Here is a 17,869-nt window from a genome sequence, read left to right as displayed (position 1 = left end):
TATTGACACAGATTGTGTTCGATAATTCAGATTAAGTTTTCCTTGCTGTTTTTCTCCTTTTCTTTTTTTCCTTTTTATTTTTTATTTTTATTTTTATTTTTATTTTTATTTTTTTTTCATATATATATATATATATATTTATTTTGTTGTTGTCTCATCTCTTTTTCAAAAAATGTGTCGCATTGATCATAATCCGCCATGAAATTTCAGGAATGTTTATGTGAGCACTTACCATAAGTTTTAAACTTGTTGTGCTCCTTCTTAATGATGTTGTTATATTATCATGTGTCTGTTTATGAATAAAATACTGTTTAAAGGAATAAGGCTCTCCAGCGTCTTATCAGACAGACATGATCTCTGGTCAGTCCTGTGCTTTTTCACCCCATTTTGCCATTGAAAAAACAATGCCAAACATATGAAAATCGTAGTCTTGACACGGATAGCGGAATGGCGTATTTTTTGCAGAAAATCGTAATAAATTACGCCAAAATCGTAAGGGTAAACAGGTCTGGGTCAAGTAATCTTCGACGAAGCCCGGACTTCGGTATTGCATTTCAGCTTGGTGGCTTAAAAATTAATTAATGACTTTGGTCATTAAAAATCTGAAAATTGTAAAAAAAAAATAAAAATTTATAAAACGATCCAAATTTACGTTTATCTTATTCTCCATCATTTGCTGATTCCAAAAACATATAAATATATTATATTCGGATTAAAAACAAGCTCTGAAAATTAAATATATAAAAATTATTATCAAAATTAAATTGTCCAAATCAATTTAAAAACACTTTCATCTTATTCCTTGTCGGTTCCTGATTCCAAAAACATATAGATATGATATGTTTGGATTAAAAACACGCTCAGAAAGTTAAAACAAAGAGAGGTACAGAAAAGCGTGCTATCCTTCTTAGCGCAACTACTACCCCGCTCTTCTTGTCAATTTCACTGCCTTTGCCATGAGCGGTGGACTGACGATGCTACGAGTATACGGTCTTGCTGAAAAATGGCATTGCGTTCAGTTTCATTCTGTGAGTTCGACAGCTACTTGACTAAATACTGTATTTTCGCCTTACGCGACTTGTTTTATCATAAATTTCCTTCTCTCTCCCATGTCTCACTTTTAGTTTTATGCATGTTAATTCTGTGTGTGTGACTCCACTTCATATCGTGATTGTTGAAGGTTTTAAGAAGGAGGTTCCCCAGTAAAAACAGAAAGTAGAACTCACTTTGTTTCTTCCCAGCTGAGTTTGACCGAGTCTTGTTGCTGCTGGAGACGATTCTTGTGAAGGTCGGACACGCTGATGCCAAAACTAGGCCCGCCCTTTGACCTCTCAGGCTGAAGATGATTGGCTGATGCTTCCACCCCACTGTCCTCCTCTTCCTCCAGTTTCTGCAAGTTCGGCAGCGTGCGTAAGACGGTCATGCGATAGTTGTCTCCCTGTGAGCAGGGGTTGTCAGCCAGCCAGAGCACCCGCAGTTTCTCAAGTTCCTTGAGGTACACAACGTCCGTCAGGCTCCCCACGCGGTTCTTACGGATGTACAACTCCTGCAGGTTGGTGCAGTGGGAGAAATCCTCCAGCGACGACAGGTTGTTGACACTGCAAGTCGACCAATCAATCAATCAATCAATCAATCAATCAATCAACTAGTCAAGCAATCAATCAATCAGTCAATCAACCTTTAGAGTGCTTCTTTCAGAAAGTTAGTGCAAATCAGCTTTCTACGTTTTTGAAAAAATTGTCATTTTTCTCTCTCTGTTAATGTTATTTTCACTCTCTGAAGTCAAAGTTTTACCTTTTTTTATCCTCTTTATTTTAGTTTAAATCAAGCAGCAATCTTGTTTACCTGAGACTGCACACCTCCAGGTTTGGCATTCTGCGCACGATGCTGGCATCCTGAATCTGTGACGCCCTGCAACAGAATATAACATGTAGACTTGACCATCAAGACACCACCTCTCTGTCTCAACTTACATCCTGTGAGCTGAAGACAAAGCAGAGTTCCCCTCACAGGCTCAGGAAGGGTTAAAAGCACCTGTGCTGCCACTGTCCAGTGCCACACATTTTCCAACAACTCTGGCAACGGGCTAATATCTGTTATCACTCTCACCCTCTCTCAGATATCTTTCAACATAAGGCCTTCCCGTGCAAGTTATTTACCAAGCAGATTTATCTCATAGCAGTCTACCAAAAAGTATCATTATGTATCGATTGGAGATTGGATTTCCCTTCTTTGAGTCATGTGACGTCAGAGGCCGACAAAACTTTATAATTTGGCTTTTCAGGTTGACCAAAACTTCAAAGGAACTAAAAAAAAAAAAAAAAACGTCATGTGTTTGATTGCATGTGTGTGTGCTGTTCAATGTCAAAACAACAACAAAGTGAGTACATGACGTGTGTTTTGTAGTTCCTTTGAAGTTTCGGTCAACCTGAAACGCCCAAATATGAAGCTTATGTGTTTGATTGCATACATGTGGATTGCATGCATGTGTGTGTGTGCTCGTTCAATCGTCAAAACAACAACAAAGTCATAAGTACCTGAAAGGAATTCGATCGATACATAAATGTTATTTGCGTGTTTGACCAAAATATGACATTTTACACAGATCTCGACAGTCATTGTTCACCTCGACCGCTAGCGCGGTCTCGGAGAACAATGACTGTCTCGATCTGTGTAAAATGTCATATTTTGGTCAAACACACAAATAACGTATAATATAGTACCCACCTAAAACCTTTTCTTATCACATGTCTGAGGAAAGAAGTTTACACTGGCCTTAAAGTTTTGAATCGATCAGAGTGCATGCAACCTTTCTTGGGTTTCTGTGGCTTCAACTTCAAGCCATTATGTGATGGCTGCCCTTTTTATACAACGTGGCACACTTTAAATATTTCTGTGCATCATGCATTTGTTTTTCCATCTTAATTGGTGCCAGCATATATATAAATTGTGATGTAAATGAATGCAAATGTCATCTTTTTTTCACAGGGGAAAGTTTTGTTTGTAAGAATGTGTCTCTAACTGGACTTATATCGCACCCCCCACCAACCAGCACTTGTAACTTCAACCAAAAGTATTTACAACTGCATAAATTTAGGGAAGGCTTCTGAAAAGTGTGTGTGTTGGTTTGCAGGGATGCATGAACACACATGATACGTTTGTGTACGTTTGTATCTTTGAATGTGCGTGTGTGTGTGCGTGTGCGCGCGCGCGTGTGTGTTCTTCTTTGATATCAGTTTCACTTGTTCAGTGTTTGTGAGACTGTGTCAGTGTCCGCGAATTACCGTCCTGTATCACTCACATCAATCACATGCAAGATCCTCGAACATATAGTCCATAGCACCATAATGCAACATCTTCAAAAGAACAACATCCTTACTGACGTCCAGCACGGTTTTCGGAAGCAACGATCCTGTGAATCCCAGCTCATAGTGACAGTGCACGACATCGCACAAAACCTTGCCAAGAAAAATCAAGTGGACACTGTCCTACTGGATTTTTCGAAAGCTTTCGACAAGGTTCCTCACCAGCGCCTTCAGCACAAACTCCACTACTACGGAGTTCGGGGTTCCACTCGAAACTGGATTCAATCTTTCCTGTCCGACAGAACACAAAGGGTGGCAATCGAGGGCGTCCAATCAACACCAGCACCAGTAACATCAGGCGTGCCCCAAGGCACAGTGCTAGGACCCCTCCTATTCCTGCTATAAATTAACGACATGCCAGACGTCGTCAAAAATTCCAAAGTAAAACTGTTTGCTGACGACAGCCTCCTGTTTAAAAACATCTCAAATCAACAAGACCAGATGCTGCTCCAACAAGACCTGGAAGCGCTAGAGAAATGGGAGCAAGAATGGCAAATGGAGTTCAACCCAAGCAAATGTGTGGTAATGAACATCATGCCAAACAAGAATAAGATACTTCTTCCATCCAACTACCACCTCCATGGACAGACTCTTGAAACAACGACAGAGAGTAAATATCTAGGTGTTACTATTACAAGTAACCTTTCCTGGGGCAGGCACGTAGAAACAGCTGCAGCGAAGGGAAACAGGACAGTCGGCTTCCTCCGAAGGAACTTCAAGGAGTGCACCCCAAAAGTGAAAGCGGCAACCTACATCACAATGGTCCGCCCCACCCTTGAGTATGCCTCGACTGTCTGGAATCCGCACGAACAACAGCACAACAACCTGCTCGAGTCAGTCCAAAAAAGGGCGGCCAGATATGTCCACAATAACTACAGGGAAAAAGAGCCTGGCACCGTCAACAACACGCTGACAAACTTAGGATGGAAGAGCCTCGAAGAACGAAGACATAACAGTCGGCTAGCGATGATGTTTAAAATTAAAAATGACATGGTCGGCATTGACAAGACCGCGTTTCTCAAACCATCAGACACGAGAACGAGAGGGAATAGGATCCATCAAGAACAGGACTACCACCCTTCACTGTCCCACTCCTTTTTTCCGCGGACAACATCAGAGTGGAACAAGCTCCCGATCTCCACCACATCCGCCCCCTCCCTTGAGTCGTTCATGACACGACTCGGTGGCAGCAGAGCCCTGCAGCCATCCACCTCCCTCCCATAGCCGTTGATGGATTGTATAAAGTTTTAATAACCCCAAAACCTAGCCAAGCTCCTCTACACTGCCCTCCTGCATCCCCCATACCCCCCCCCCCTCCCCCAGCTTTGGCTTTTTAACTTCCTTACACGACTGGCACAGACCGCAATGGGGGCCAACAGTGTATGGACATCACCGCGGGACCTTCAACATCCAAGAAATTGGATCCGGTCCCCCACGGGAAGAACTTCAAGAAGAAGAAGAAGAAGAAGAAGAATTAACTTTACTTGTGCTTTGAACTGAGGTTTACTTACCAACAGTTTAACTTTCACACACTTTCCAAATCCGAGGCCCTTGTTCTAGCAAGCACCAACGCTTCTGTTAGCCTGTGGGGGTTTCGTTCAGTCTCTGACATCGCCATTGTGAACAAAACAGTCTCGCTTCCAGTCCCTTGAAGTGGAATTTTGTACACTCCTCACAACCGGAAGTTTACATTCTGGCTCGCAGCAAAAACTTTGAAAACTAGTTACATTTTTACATTAAATTTCTGTACATTGCTACATGATTTAAAAACAAATTTAGGATATGAATAAAGTCTGAACAAGTTTTGGAAATTTACATAATTTCTGCAGAAACTTTTTTTTGCGAATAAGATTTGATCTTGTTTTATGCGCGGCGCTTGCGCGGCAGATTTGAGTGAGAATCCAAACACACGGACAAGTTATACGATCAATACAGTGTGATTACCTTGTTTTAATTCATTTTAGCCGTCTGTTCTCAAGATGGATTGGCCAGCTCTGAAAAAGCTTGGCAAGAAACAGTTTGATGGACTCAGCAGCGAGGTTCAGGTTAGTTGCTCCTATCGATCAGTATCACAGAACTCTCTTTCACTCTCTCAGTCTCACCCACATTAGTCTCTCTCTCCCAGGCTCTGTCTCACCTCTCAGTCTCTCGTTCTCTCTTATTCACGTTAGCTTTGGGCCAAAAATTGTTTTCTTAGTTAAATAGCGTTTTAGTTTGCTGGTATCTGTAATGATATGATGTATGTGTAGTATGACACTCACACACATAGACAACACTGTGAAGGCGTGTATAGTAATTATTACACTGTATTGAATATAAGACTAAAAGGTAAGGTTAAACACAAGCACAAAGTAGAGAGTACTGAAGCAAGAGACTGTTCACTGTGATAGCTGAATGCAGACTGCTGCAGAAGGCAGCTATAATACTAGAATGAATACCCGCTTCGCCGGGTAGCCGGCTTCGCCGGGAAGAAGTACTTAGAGCCGTACGCCGGGTCCGAACAATGGACCCGCCAAGCTTAGGTCCCTCCCAGATTCGTGGAATGGGAACAGCACGAAAATGATTCAGTGGCCATAATGCCATTCCTGACCATATCGAGTCCCATCCTTGTCGACGAATGTAACCGTGTTCATCACCTTTGGAGGCGAACTCCACTCAAACAGGACTGAGCAATTTAGAGCTTCTGAAAGGAAGGCCAGTACATAAAATTACACAAAAGCCGCCAGACCACATCACAAACAGAACTGAAAAATGCACAGGTGTTGCTCACATAGAGACACACACACACACACACACACACACAAAAACACAGAGAAGCCGTATCTATTTTCGCGTGGCTATAAATTGATTCGACCTTTGCACTTTGACAGTGAGGATAATTTACGGGTCCAATTTACGTTCTGGACACTGCGTTGACTTTCTAAAAATAGTAACAGTAACAGAACGCCGGGAATATCCGAAGACGCTCCTTGTCACACAAAAGTGCACCAAACGAAGGAAGGGAGGTAAACGCTGAAAACTTGGAGAAGATGAGAAGATAAGGAAGAGTTACTTATAATGGTGAAATGAACACAAAAACTAAAATCATTTCAGCGCTGCGCGCTGAGAGCACGTGTTGAAATATCTCATCGATGATATTGTGTCCGGGGTGTAGCTGAATACGGTGTCCAAATTTGAAAAAGATCCACCGAGAACTTTGGCTTTGGTGTGTCGGTATGGGGGCCCTGGTAGCTGAGGTGGAACCAAAATAGCTGAGGTGGAACCAAAATCGGTTCCGCGCTGCGCGCTGAGAGCACGTGTTGAAATATCGACCAGGTTGTGTCGTGTCCCGGGTCTACCTGAATATGCCCACCAAATTTGAAGCAGATCCATCGAGAACTTTGGCCGTGCATGGCGAATACACAAATACACAAACACACAAACAGATACACAAACACACAGACACAAGTCGTATATATATATAGATATTCAATTGCATTTATAAACAAAGGCATTATTCTATTTTGGCCATCTTTTCTGACGTGCACTTGAAACCTCTGAGTCTGACTGGGCAGGGTATGCCATGATTAAGACAATAACAACAAGAAATTCCTGCGAGATAGGAAAAACACCCCCGTCCTTACGATTCTCACTGCCACCAACTGAGAAGGCACTGCTAACAAGTGTGGTTAAAATAAGTTGATTGAGTGGACAAAGAGACAGGCGGAGAAAAAGACAAATCAATATAACTCTTTCTGTAACACCTACTGACCGCATTTTTTGTAAAAACCGTCTCATCTATATAATATAAAACATGCTCAGCACGTGTGGATTAAATAGAGCCGAATACCCGGCTTGAGTGGCGCACTGTACGCCGGCTTCGAACCATGGACCCGTCAAGCTTAGGTCCCTTCCAGACTCGTGGAATGGGAACAGCACGAACATGATTCAGGGGCCATAATGCCATTCCTGATCATATCATGTCGAGTCCCATACTTGTCGACGACGCCCTAGGTACCACATCACAAACAGAACTGTGCAATACACAGGTGTTTTCTACAGACACACTCAAATACACACACACACACAGAGAAGCCGTATATATCTATATCTATTGTATAAATATATAGAGATAGATGAGAGTGTATTTTTCGCGTGGCTATAAATTGATTCGACCTTTGCACTTTTACAGTGAGGACAACTTACGGGTCCAAGGAAAGCGTTCTGGACATTGCGATGACCTTCTAAAAATAGCCGGTAACACTGAGAACGCCGGGAATATCCGAAAAACCAAAATCCACCAATAACTCCCTAACCGTGTGTTTGACTGGTCCCAATTTTTGTAAGGACCGTCTCAGGAATGTATCGAACCTGTTCACCAAGTTTGGTGACGATCGGTCCGTTCATTCTTGAACTGTAGTTGATCCCCCCAAAAAACCAAAATCCACCAATAACTCCCTAACCGTGTGTTTGACTGGTCCCAATTTTTGTAAGGACCGTCTCAGGAATGTATCGAACCTGTTCACCAAGTTTGGTGACGATCGGTCCGTTCATTCTTGAACTGTAGTTGATCCCCCAAAAAACCAAAATCCACCAATAACTCCCTAACCGTGTGTTTGACTGGTCCCAATTTTTGAAAGGACCGTCTCAGGAATGTATAGAACCTGTTCACCAAGTTTGGTGACGATCGGTCCGTTCATTCTTGAGATCTACTTGCGAACACAAACAAACACACAAAAAAACAAACACACAAACAAACAAACACACAAACAAACAAACACATCGAGTGAAACCTATACACACCCCTATACCGGGGGTGTAATAACAGTTGCATAGTATGAACCATAGCCCTACTCTGTGCTCTCGGTGTTTAAAACACTGAAGGAAGAAACGCAATAAAATGACAAACACAACTCTGACCTGAGAAAGCCTAAGATGAAACTGGCTGTGGCAACAGGAATGGCAGCAGGATGTCTTTTCTCCCAGTCATCAGATTTGACTTTCTTCACGAGGGACAACCAGAAGATCATGAACAGTGCTATTGCCACCGTCACTGCCATCAGACATGCTCCAACATTGAACCATAACCTGCAACATATTCAGTTGGCCGCTGTCAGCGTGAGTTCGATCCCAGGTTCGGCGGAAATTTATTTCAGAGTCAACTTTGTGTGCAGACTCTCTTCGGTGTCCGAACTCCCTCCCCGTGTACACTACATTGGGTGTGCACGTTAAAGATCCCACGATTGACAGAGGGTCTTTCCTGGCAAAATTGCTTAGGCACAGTTAATAATTGTCTACCTATACCCGTGTGACTTGGAATAATAGGCCGTGAAAGGTAAATATGCGCCGAAATGGCTGCAATTACTGGCCGTATAAAATTTCATCTCACACGGCATCACTGCAGAGCGCCTAGAACTGTACCCACGGAATATGCGCGATATAAGCCTCATTGATTGATAGAAGCACACATTTTAGATGACATTACTGTTTACAACCTTTGGAATTGTATTAACAATTTATTAATTAGGATACATGCATTTATCAAAAAATACTTCTATGCAGATCATAAAACACTAAAAAGTGTTGACAGTTTTCTTTTTCAACCTTGGTTATTTTTATATTTAGTCAAGTTTTGACTAAATATTTTAACATCGAGGGGGAATCGAAACGAGGGTCGTGGTGTATGTGTGTGTGTATGTGTGTGTGTATGTGTGTGTGTGTGTGTGTGTGTGCGTGCGTGCGTGTAGAGCGATTCAGACCAAACTACTGGACCGATCTTTATGAAATTTGACATGAGAGTTCCTGGCATTGATATCCCCATACGTTTTTTTCATTTTTTTGATAAATGTCTTTGATGACGTCATATCCGGCTTTTCGTGAAAGTTGAGGCGGCACTGTCACGCCCTCATTTTTCAACCAAATTGGTTGAAATTTTGGTCAAGTAATCTTCGACGAAGCCCGGGGTTCGGTATTGCATTTCAGCTTGGTGGCTTAAAAATTAATTAATGACTTTGGTCATTAAAAATCTGAAAATTGTAAAAAAAAATAAAAATTTATAAAACGATCCAAATTTACGTTTATCTTATTCTCCATCATTTGCTGATTCCAAAAACATATAAATATGTTATATTCGGATTAAAAACAAGCTCTGAAAATTAAATATATAAAAATTATTATCAAAATTAAATTGTCCAAATCAATTTAAAAACACTTTCATCTTATTCCTTGTCGGTTCCTGATTCCAAAAACATATAGATATGATATGTTTGGATTAAAAACACGCTCAGAAAGTTAAAACAAAGAGAGGTACAGAAAAGCGTGCTATCCTTCTTAGCGCAACTACTACCCCGCTCTTCTTGTCAATTTCACTGCCTTTGCCATGAGCGGTGGACTGACGATGCTACGAGTATACGGTCTTGCTGAAAAATGGCATTGCGTTCAGTTTCATTCTGGGAGTTCGACAGCTACTTGACTAAATATTGTATTTTCGCCTTCCGCGACTTGTTTATAGTTACAGTTGCACCAAGTGCATATTTTTTTAAGACTACAAAAACAAGAACTACTTTCATAGCAGACTTACACAGAGAACTGAATCCCTTCTTCACAATAGGCACATGTATAATATATATATATTTGCTGAAGAAGGACACATTCATCTTTTCAATACAGAATCCCCTACGGCTCATGATGATGAAGATTTTTCATTCATTAATATTTCTGTTTCGGTGTGTGAAATTTAAGTGAATGCCTTTTTAACCACAACATCCAGATCTGGATCTGGATCTGGATAACCCGCCTGGGTTGGTGGTTGGCGGGTGCGCCACAGAAGCCGACGACGACTATCAACGTGACGGTTTTTGGGTGTGCGCATCTAAAAGAGTCTTAAAAGTTCACTGTACACAAGGTGGATATAGTGTACAACTCCAGCTGGTCTTCTTGCTGCTGTACTTGCGGTTTTAGTCCGTTTGACCTAGAATGTAGGCTTTTCAAGCACAGTTAAAAAATGCTATGTTACAATGTTAAAAACTGGATAAAAACTACTGAGGCTCTCACACTGGTTTCTGCCCCCCTAACGCCGATGAGAAGGCGCTGGGCGTGGTCAAGGTGACGGTGGCTTCGCTCAGATAAATGCCCTACTTAAAGGTATACAATATTTTGTAAAGTATTCTCAAAATGTAGGCGAGGTAAAATTCACTTGTTTGTGTGTGAGTGCCTCTATGACTCTGTGTGTGTGTGTGTGTGTGTGTATGCATGTGTGTACATGCATATGTCACAGAGTTGCCAACTGATACGGATTTCCCGTATCGGATACGGATTTTTCGTGATTTTCGAGTGATACGGCGTATCACGGGGATTGATACGGAAAAACTTCATTGATACGGGAAATTTCAAAAATGACATTTGTAAAAAAAAAAAGGGGGAGGGGGGAGAAATATTCCGATTGGACAAAAGCGTGAGATCGGTTTCCGATCACGGTTCCGTTCATGTTTTGCTGTTCTTGAATGAGCTTCAATATCCCCCCGGCCTCCGAGTCCATGTCCGATGCTGATATCTTCGCGGCACTTGGTGCAAAACGCGAAATGTATGCCGCGTCTTGTCGATTCGGAGATGAAGTCATACTCTTGTTTGTAACTCTTTTCAAATTTTACAAGAACTTTCGGGCGCTGGACCGTTGTTTTCTTCATTTTGTGGTCGTCTGCTGCTGCTTCTTCTTCTGCTTCTCATCCACATTCGACTGAAGCGCATGCGCTAGCCACAAATCTCGCCTATTCTCGTTTAGTTTCGATTTTGATCACAGCGTTTGTGTGACGAAGCCTCGCACGGCGGTTCCCCCTTTCACAGACAGCATGATTTAGTTTGCTGCTGGCACCTGCCCAGGCAGCCCCTGCCCTGCTTATCTGTTAGCACATTCCTGGCCCCGCTGGGGCTTCAGCCTTCTTTGTTCCACTGGCTGGCAGCAGAAAATGAGTCAATTTCCCACGGTTTAATTGCCTTCCTGCCACTGCCTCACAGCAGAACCAGATTTTGTATCTAGTTTATATCTTGAAGAGCCCTGTCTGGAGCACTTTCCATGTGGTTTCGTCTTGAAGATTTTTTGTCTTGTATTAGTTTCTGATCATCAGAGTACATGTACGCTGTGTGTTTCATTTGTGTGGCATTGTGTTGTGACAGGCAAATTTTTCACCCACTGTTCAGCAGAAAAGAAAGGATTGAATCATAGTATTATTACAAGTGACATCACACTCAGTTATTTTGTGCAGCAGTGTGACCTTCTTTAAATCTACCCCAAGATACATGGAAGTAAAACTAGCTATAACAACAACAACTGCCGTGTGCTGACATTTTGGAATACTGTTTTCCTATTTGGATACCTGTAAGCGGGCTCAAGAAAAGATACCTCACACACACAAGGTAAAAGTCTTCAAAGTGTCAGCATGAACATCTGTTAACATTAACCTTGCAGATTTGTTTTTAATTTGTTCTGTCTTCAAACGTTGACCGTGGCGCGATCTGTAGCCACTCAAATACATGTCATTAATTACATTGTGCCGTGTGTACTGTTCTCTGTCTGTCTTCTTTCAGCAGGCTACAGCAGTGGCACACCTACAGCATAGTGGTCATATTTAGTATCGTTTGAAAGTTTATGGTCTTGACTACAAGGCTATGTGTAAATAACACACATGCTGACATCGTAATTCAAGAGAACTAACAAGATAGAAGTGTTTTCAAAACACACAGCTTACTCGTAAGGCAGAGATAGCAGTGCGTAGCTGCCGAGAGGTTGAGCTGGGCCGCACTCTGGCCTGCTAGTAGAAGGGAGCTTTTCTCTTAGCCTTCTACTGCTGAGATGGCTTGTGTGGGTGGTGCTATCGCGCGGTTGTACAGTCACTACTGTGTAGCCAGCGCTGAACCGGGGGATGGGTGATTAATTACCGCTGGCGGCCTAGCACTGAGGAAGGGGTGATAAAGGGGGCAGATTCCGGCTGTGCCTGTGAACTAAACCTAATAGCAGAAACTGCCGTGCTCGCGCTAAACGAGATTTCAGAAGTGAAACTACGCCGAGTACAGGCGCTTGAAAATACACTCCAGTCATTATTAACTATACTCGAAAAATGTTTAATCGGGAAACTTTTGCACTATTCGGGAAAATCCGGGACTGGACATAAAATCAGGAATATGAAGAATGGATTTTGCCTGTGTTCATTATAGTTTATAGATAAATCATGAAATGATAATAAGAAAGCACACATCACTTTTTCATACAATTCAAATCAATACTGATTTTAGTTCATTATCAGAACAGAAGCACTGAAATCAGTATTGATTGGCATTTTATGATGAAATTGATTGATCTTTATACCATGCACCTCACTACCATAAACACAACTTTCAAATTCTGCCTTACGCGGTAATACCGCGGTGCCGCGCGCTATGTACAGTTTTTTGGCCTGATGATACAGTTTTTTGGTAATGTGATACAGGAAAACATTGATAGGGGTTGACATGTATGATGTCACTGTGTGTGTTAATGTGTGTAAGAACTAAGATTATGGTGCACTGAATTATCCATCTAAGTTCACCTGTTGATCCTTGTATCATACCACAGAACCAAGTGAAACTCAGTGAAGTGGAATACAGCAATTGAGGACACCAGCCACAGTATGTTCTGTGCTGAAAATGCTGAATATCTTGAAGGTTTGAACGACAAGCGTTCTTTTTTTTCCCGTTCCAGACGTTGATTTCTTTCCGTTTCCTCTTCTGCAACAGGGATAAGATCAAAACCACTGAAACCCATGAGTACGACCGTCATCAAATGACTTAATGAGCAAGTAACAATAGTAACAGACTAAGGCCAAAAAAAATAGGTGTGGTTACGGTAACAGCCAAAAAAAATAGGATAGGAAGGTAGGCAATCACTTTTTTTTTTTTAAACTTTTTTTTCTAATGTGTACAAATCAAACCTACTTGATAGGGAAATAAGTGTGCGACTCGGGCGCTTTCGCTTTCATTGCGTTTTCTGCACTCGTTTTTTTTCTTTTTTTGACAAATGTAATAAAAAGTTATAGGGTCGGCCCCTAAAAATAGGGTAGGTCGGGTTACCGTAACCACACCTATTTTTTTTTTTAGGCCTGACACTAACAGGACTGAAAATGAAATAAACTGCAAATATGTAATCTAAGAAACAAAGGGAAGTAAGTGCCCTAAATGCACACGACATGTGTAATAGAGTAAGTGAGAGTTATTCAGAACCATTCTCCTGGCACCTGAGAGAATAACAAGCATTGAAATTAACATAAGCGACTTTCATTCTCAATCTTGCAGAAATGTAACTTTTGGTAAGTCAACAATTAATCTGTGTTCGTCAGTGTCACAGAATGTTTAATTCTTACTTATTAATTGAAGCAGAATACTCAGTCAGTAAGCCACATTTTTTTTTTTTTTTTGGGGGGGGGGGGGGGGGGGGGGTATTTAGTTTTTCTGTGTAAACGTTTTCAGACACTCACGGATTGCCTGCTGATGATGTGTAACGTATGAATACAAATTACATGTGTGTAAAATCAACACATTTTTGAAATGTGTCTAAAAAACACAAGAAAGGTTGCTGCAAGGATTACAACAAAAAGTGCTCAACTGATTACTGTAAGTATAAAAACAAAAACTTTCTGATGATATATTTTACAGGAAAACTAAATGACTGAATAACCAGTCCCCCCCCCCCTCCTACACACACAATCTGTATGTGTATGTGTCACTGTGGCAGAAGGGATCTAATTAAGTGATCTAAAAGTGTCTGCATTCCCTGCAGGTGTTTTCCCAGTGTGAAGGGACTGCACTCGGGTGCAGTTCCTGTAGAAAAACAGGTCACACTTAATCTCATGTCCTACGTGAGACTGCCATAAACAGCTGAGATCAGTTTCACTTTGATAAGACTGAAGTACGACTACTCCACTGTGACCAAATGCACGCTTTACTTCACTATACAGCAGGAGTTAGATTACTTAGAACATAACATGGGCTAAACAGCTGACACTAACATCACAGCAATATCGCTGGTCAAGTGGTCACATCTTTGTAGCATAAAGCTTTGCAGGGTTTTATTTACTAACTAGTGCGCCTTGCGCCATTGACGCGTAACATCTCAAAATGTCCCATTGGAATTCCCTTCAGTGCGTCAAAGGGCGCACTGACATTACTTACCACTGCGCCACCCCATGTACACTTTTCACGGGAGTACAGTGTTCGGAATGACTAAGCAAAAGTGCGCGCCAAGCCGAGCAACTTGCGAGTTTGTGAAATGCGCTGTGATTAGCTTTTAAAATGTAATTCATTAATATTCAACCAATCCTGCGAACTATCTGTGCTTGCGCGTTTACCTCTGTGGAAACTGTCAACAGAAGCGATACCGATAGAAATACAGACACACTAACCGATAGAAATACACACACACTAACCTCGGTGATACACTGGCAAATTCTCATAACATCATATGGCACGAAATATAACTATTTTGCATCTTTCGACAAAAGCATTTTCGGATGGCATAGCCTGCTTTGCGCTTTTTGCCTTCGACTATGCCCGGTAGCTCAGTTGGTAGAGCACTGGACTTGTGATCGGAAGGTCGCAGGTTCGAATTCGGGCCGGGATGGACACGGGTCAACTTTATGTGCAGACCCAGAGACGGAAGCCATGTCCCACCCCCGTGTCATCACAATGGCACGTAAAAGACCTTGGTCATTCTGCCATAAGTGCAGGTGGCTGAATACACCTAAACACGCAGACACCTGGGTAGCGCGACTCCGTTGCTGCTAGCTTTCCACTGGGAGGAAGCGACCCGAATTTCCCAGCGATGGGACAATAAAGTAATGAAAATGAAATGAAAAAATGAAAAAAATTTCCCACCAGAATTTGGTTGAGGGGGACAAATGTCCCATTCTTTTTCTTCCAGGCTAAACCCTGCTTTGCGCTAAGCTGACAGCAAAACTGCTGTATCAGTGTCGTTATTTGGTTCATTAGAAATTTAGTTGTGACTAAGGTGTAAGGTGAACATGCTAATATTTTCTTTGGATTTGGGGGTGAATCACTGAATCATTGAATACATGTTTGTGTGAGAGGGGTTCACTAGTCCGAGGGTTCACTAGTCCGAGGGTTCACTAGTCCGAGGGTCCACTAGTCCGAGGGTTCACTAGTCCGAGGGTTCACTATAGATGCTTGAACAAAGGATATTCAATTTGATTTTTTTTTATTTTGTGTGTGTATGTGTGCGTGGATGTGCGTGTGCGTGCGTGCGTGTGTTTTTCACTGCTGTGGGAACCAAATCGAAGAATATTCTCATAAAAACACTGGGTTGTTCATTCAAACAGATAATGTGGTGTTTTATATTTTGACTGAAGAAATCTCAGACTATTTCCCCCAAGAAACTTAGTTATCCCCGAGTACGCAGTAGGAGGGTCCAGCAGACTTTAATTGTGTGTGTGTGTGTGTGTGTGTGTGTGTGTGTGAGTGTGTCTGTCTCGACTTAACAGCTTATTGCTGGGAAACTACTGGGCGCAGTTCGTTCAAAAGTTGATACACTAACTTGATAATAGGTCCGATTGATTGTATTAAAACTTCATAATGTTACCTGGGACCTAAATGCGAAATAAATCACAAAAACGACTCTTAACGGTGGGCGCAATTCGCGGTGGGATAGAACTGCCGTTCGGCTGATAGAACAGCCAAGCCAGCGACACCAGGCTTTGCGTGCGTGTGCCACTGACTTCGCGTGCTGCGCGACCTAATTTTAGCACCCTAGGCATTTGAGTTCACTGGCAAAATTGTCAGAGTTGGTGGCCAAAGTGATCCGGGTTCGATTCCCGGCATGGGCGGTCTATTTTTTTTTCTTTTTTTAAATTCTTGTTTACTATTGTTTATTATGAACGTTTTAATGTTTTATTTTACTCTAATAATTTTTTTAATTGTGTAAAATAAATTAAAAAAAAAATTTTTTTTTAATCCACGTGCACAAGACAAAAACTTTCATACTGTGGGAGCGAGCCAGTCTGAAGAGTACTCGGGTCCAGCGCGAGCGTTTTTTATTTATATTTTGACTGAAGAAAGGATATTAAATTTATCAGGATACCGCCCCGACTGGACAATTACGTGATCGAACTGCCTACAGTTTTTAGTCATGTTATATAGCACCTCGGGTTTCCTTTTGCCCGTGATTCCTTGGACAAATTCTTCTACAAATTGAAGCCAATAAAATTTGAGTTGAGTTGAGTTGAGTGAGGGTCAATTAGTTATCCCACCGACCTGAATTATGGAGAGGATCGAGCCTGAGTTGTACTACAGCCTCACACATAATTTCATTGAAATCGGTTCTCAAACATCGGATATCTATTTGCGGACAGACAGACACACACACACACACACACACACACACACACACCGTCACACACAGAGACAGACAGACACAGTGAAACCTATATACCGCCTTTTAAGGGGCGGTATTATAGCTGGAAAATCAAGCGTCTATCGTAAACCCTCGGACTAGTGAACCCTCGGACTAGTGAACCCTCGGACTAGTGAACCCTCGGACTAGTGAACCCTCGGACTAGTGGGACGTTCCCGTTTGTGTCGGCACTTTTCTGGATCAAAAAACGTTATTTTTGAAGGTGTAGCAAAGTGTCACATGACCTCCAGCAAGACTCGAGAAAACCTACAGGAAAAACACCTGAAAGAAGAGCACCTACAGGGAATGCACCTACTTTTGGTCAACTTAGACAAGTTAGAGACCCCTTCTGCGTCACTCACTGTTTCTTCTTCTTCTTCCCGTGGGGGACCGGATCCAATTTCTTGGATATTGAAGGTCTGTTTGTGCGTGTCTGTTCGTGTGTGTGTGATTGTATGCTACTGGGAATCCCAAGAGTGATCCAAAAATGATGTACGAGAACCAAGGTTCAAAGACAAACGTACCTAATTCGAGGGCATCTAAGTAACGGTCAACTAAACGATTTTGGACTTTTCTGTGAAACACAGCTTCCTCAGTATTCGCCATTTTGACGCTCAAAGTTGTGAAGAGTTTTCTCTATTTACCCAAATAAACATAATCAATGCCCAAACATACCCAAAATTTGCTACGGCGCCGCAGGGGCAACGTAGTCCACGGTAAAGTGTTGACCCGAAGTGTTTTGCGGCAAAGCTATCTATTTTTGTTTTACATTTCTATGTGACGAATTGTCTTTTTTCTCATTCAAATAAATCTTTATAGTGAGCTTTTAATGTCCATACTTCCTCCAATGTTTTTCTCAAAAGCCAGAATTTAGCAATGTGCAACTTTTTTCTACTGCACGTTAAATAGTACACACTCATTTTTGTATAACTTCATGACGGATTTCTGTAGAAACCTTGCATCGTTGTTTACCGGTTATTTTGACATTAGCATTTGGTTGCGTTTGAGAATGATGAAAGTGCTTTTAGAAGTATTCCGGTAAAAAGTTAACAGATGAACCAACGCCATATTTTTTGTTCGAGAGACGGGTCCG

General features: G+C 41.9%; 1 protein-coding gene across 1 annotated transcript; it reads right to left on the bottom strand.

Moving 5' to 3' along the window:
* Positions 1-104: 104 nt before the first annotated feature.
* LOC138955901 (uncharacterized) lies at positions 105-17,399 on the bottom strand. Its single transcript, XM_070327407.1, has 5 exons — positions 17,301-17,399; positions 12,926-13,103; positions 8,265-8,432; positions 1,846-1,911; positions 105-1,598 (listed from the first exon to the last, which is right to left on the bottom strand). Exons 1-5 carry the CDS (start codon positions 17,380-17,382, stop codon positions 1,223-1,225), a joined length of 870 nt encoding a protein of 289 aa, XP_070183508.1. The 5' UTR covers positions 17,383-17,399; the 3' UTR covers positions 105-1,222.
* Between the last annotated feature and the right edge of the window lie 470 nt (positions 17,400-17,869).

This window comes from Littorina saxatilis, unplaced genomic scaffold (genome assembly GCF_037325665.1).
Source record: "Littorina saxatilis isolate snail1 unplaced genomic scaffold, US_GU_Lsax_2.0 scaffold_862, whole genome shotgun sequence".
Classification (NCBI taxonomy): Eukaryota; Metazoa; Mollusca; class Gastropoda; order Littorinimorpha; family Littorinidae; genus Littorina; species Littorina saxatilis.
Note: the sequence above shows the minus strand (reverse complement) of the source record. Positions and strands in the feature narration are given on the sequence as shown.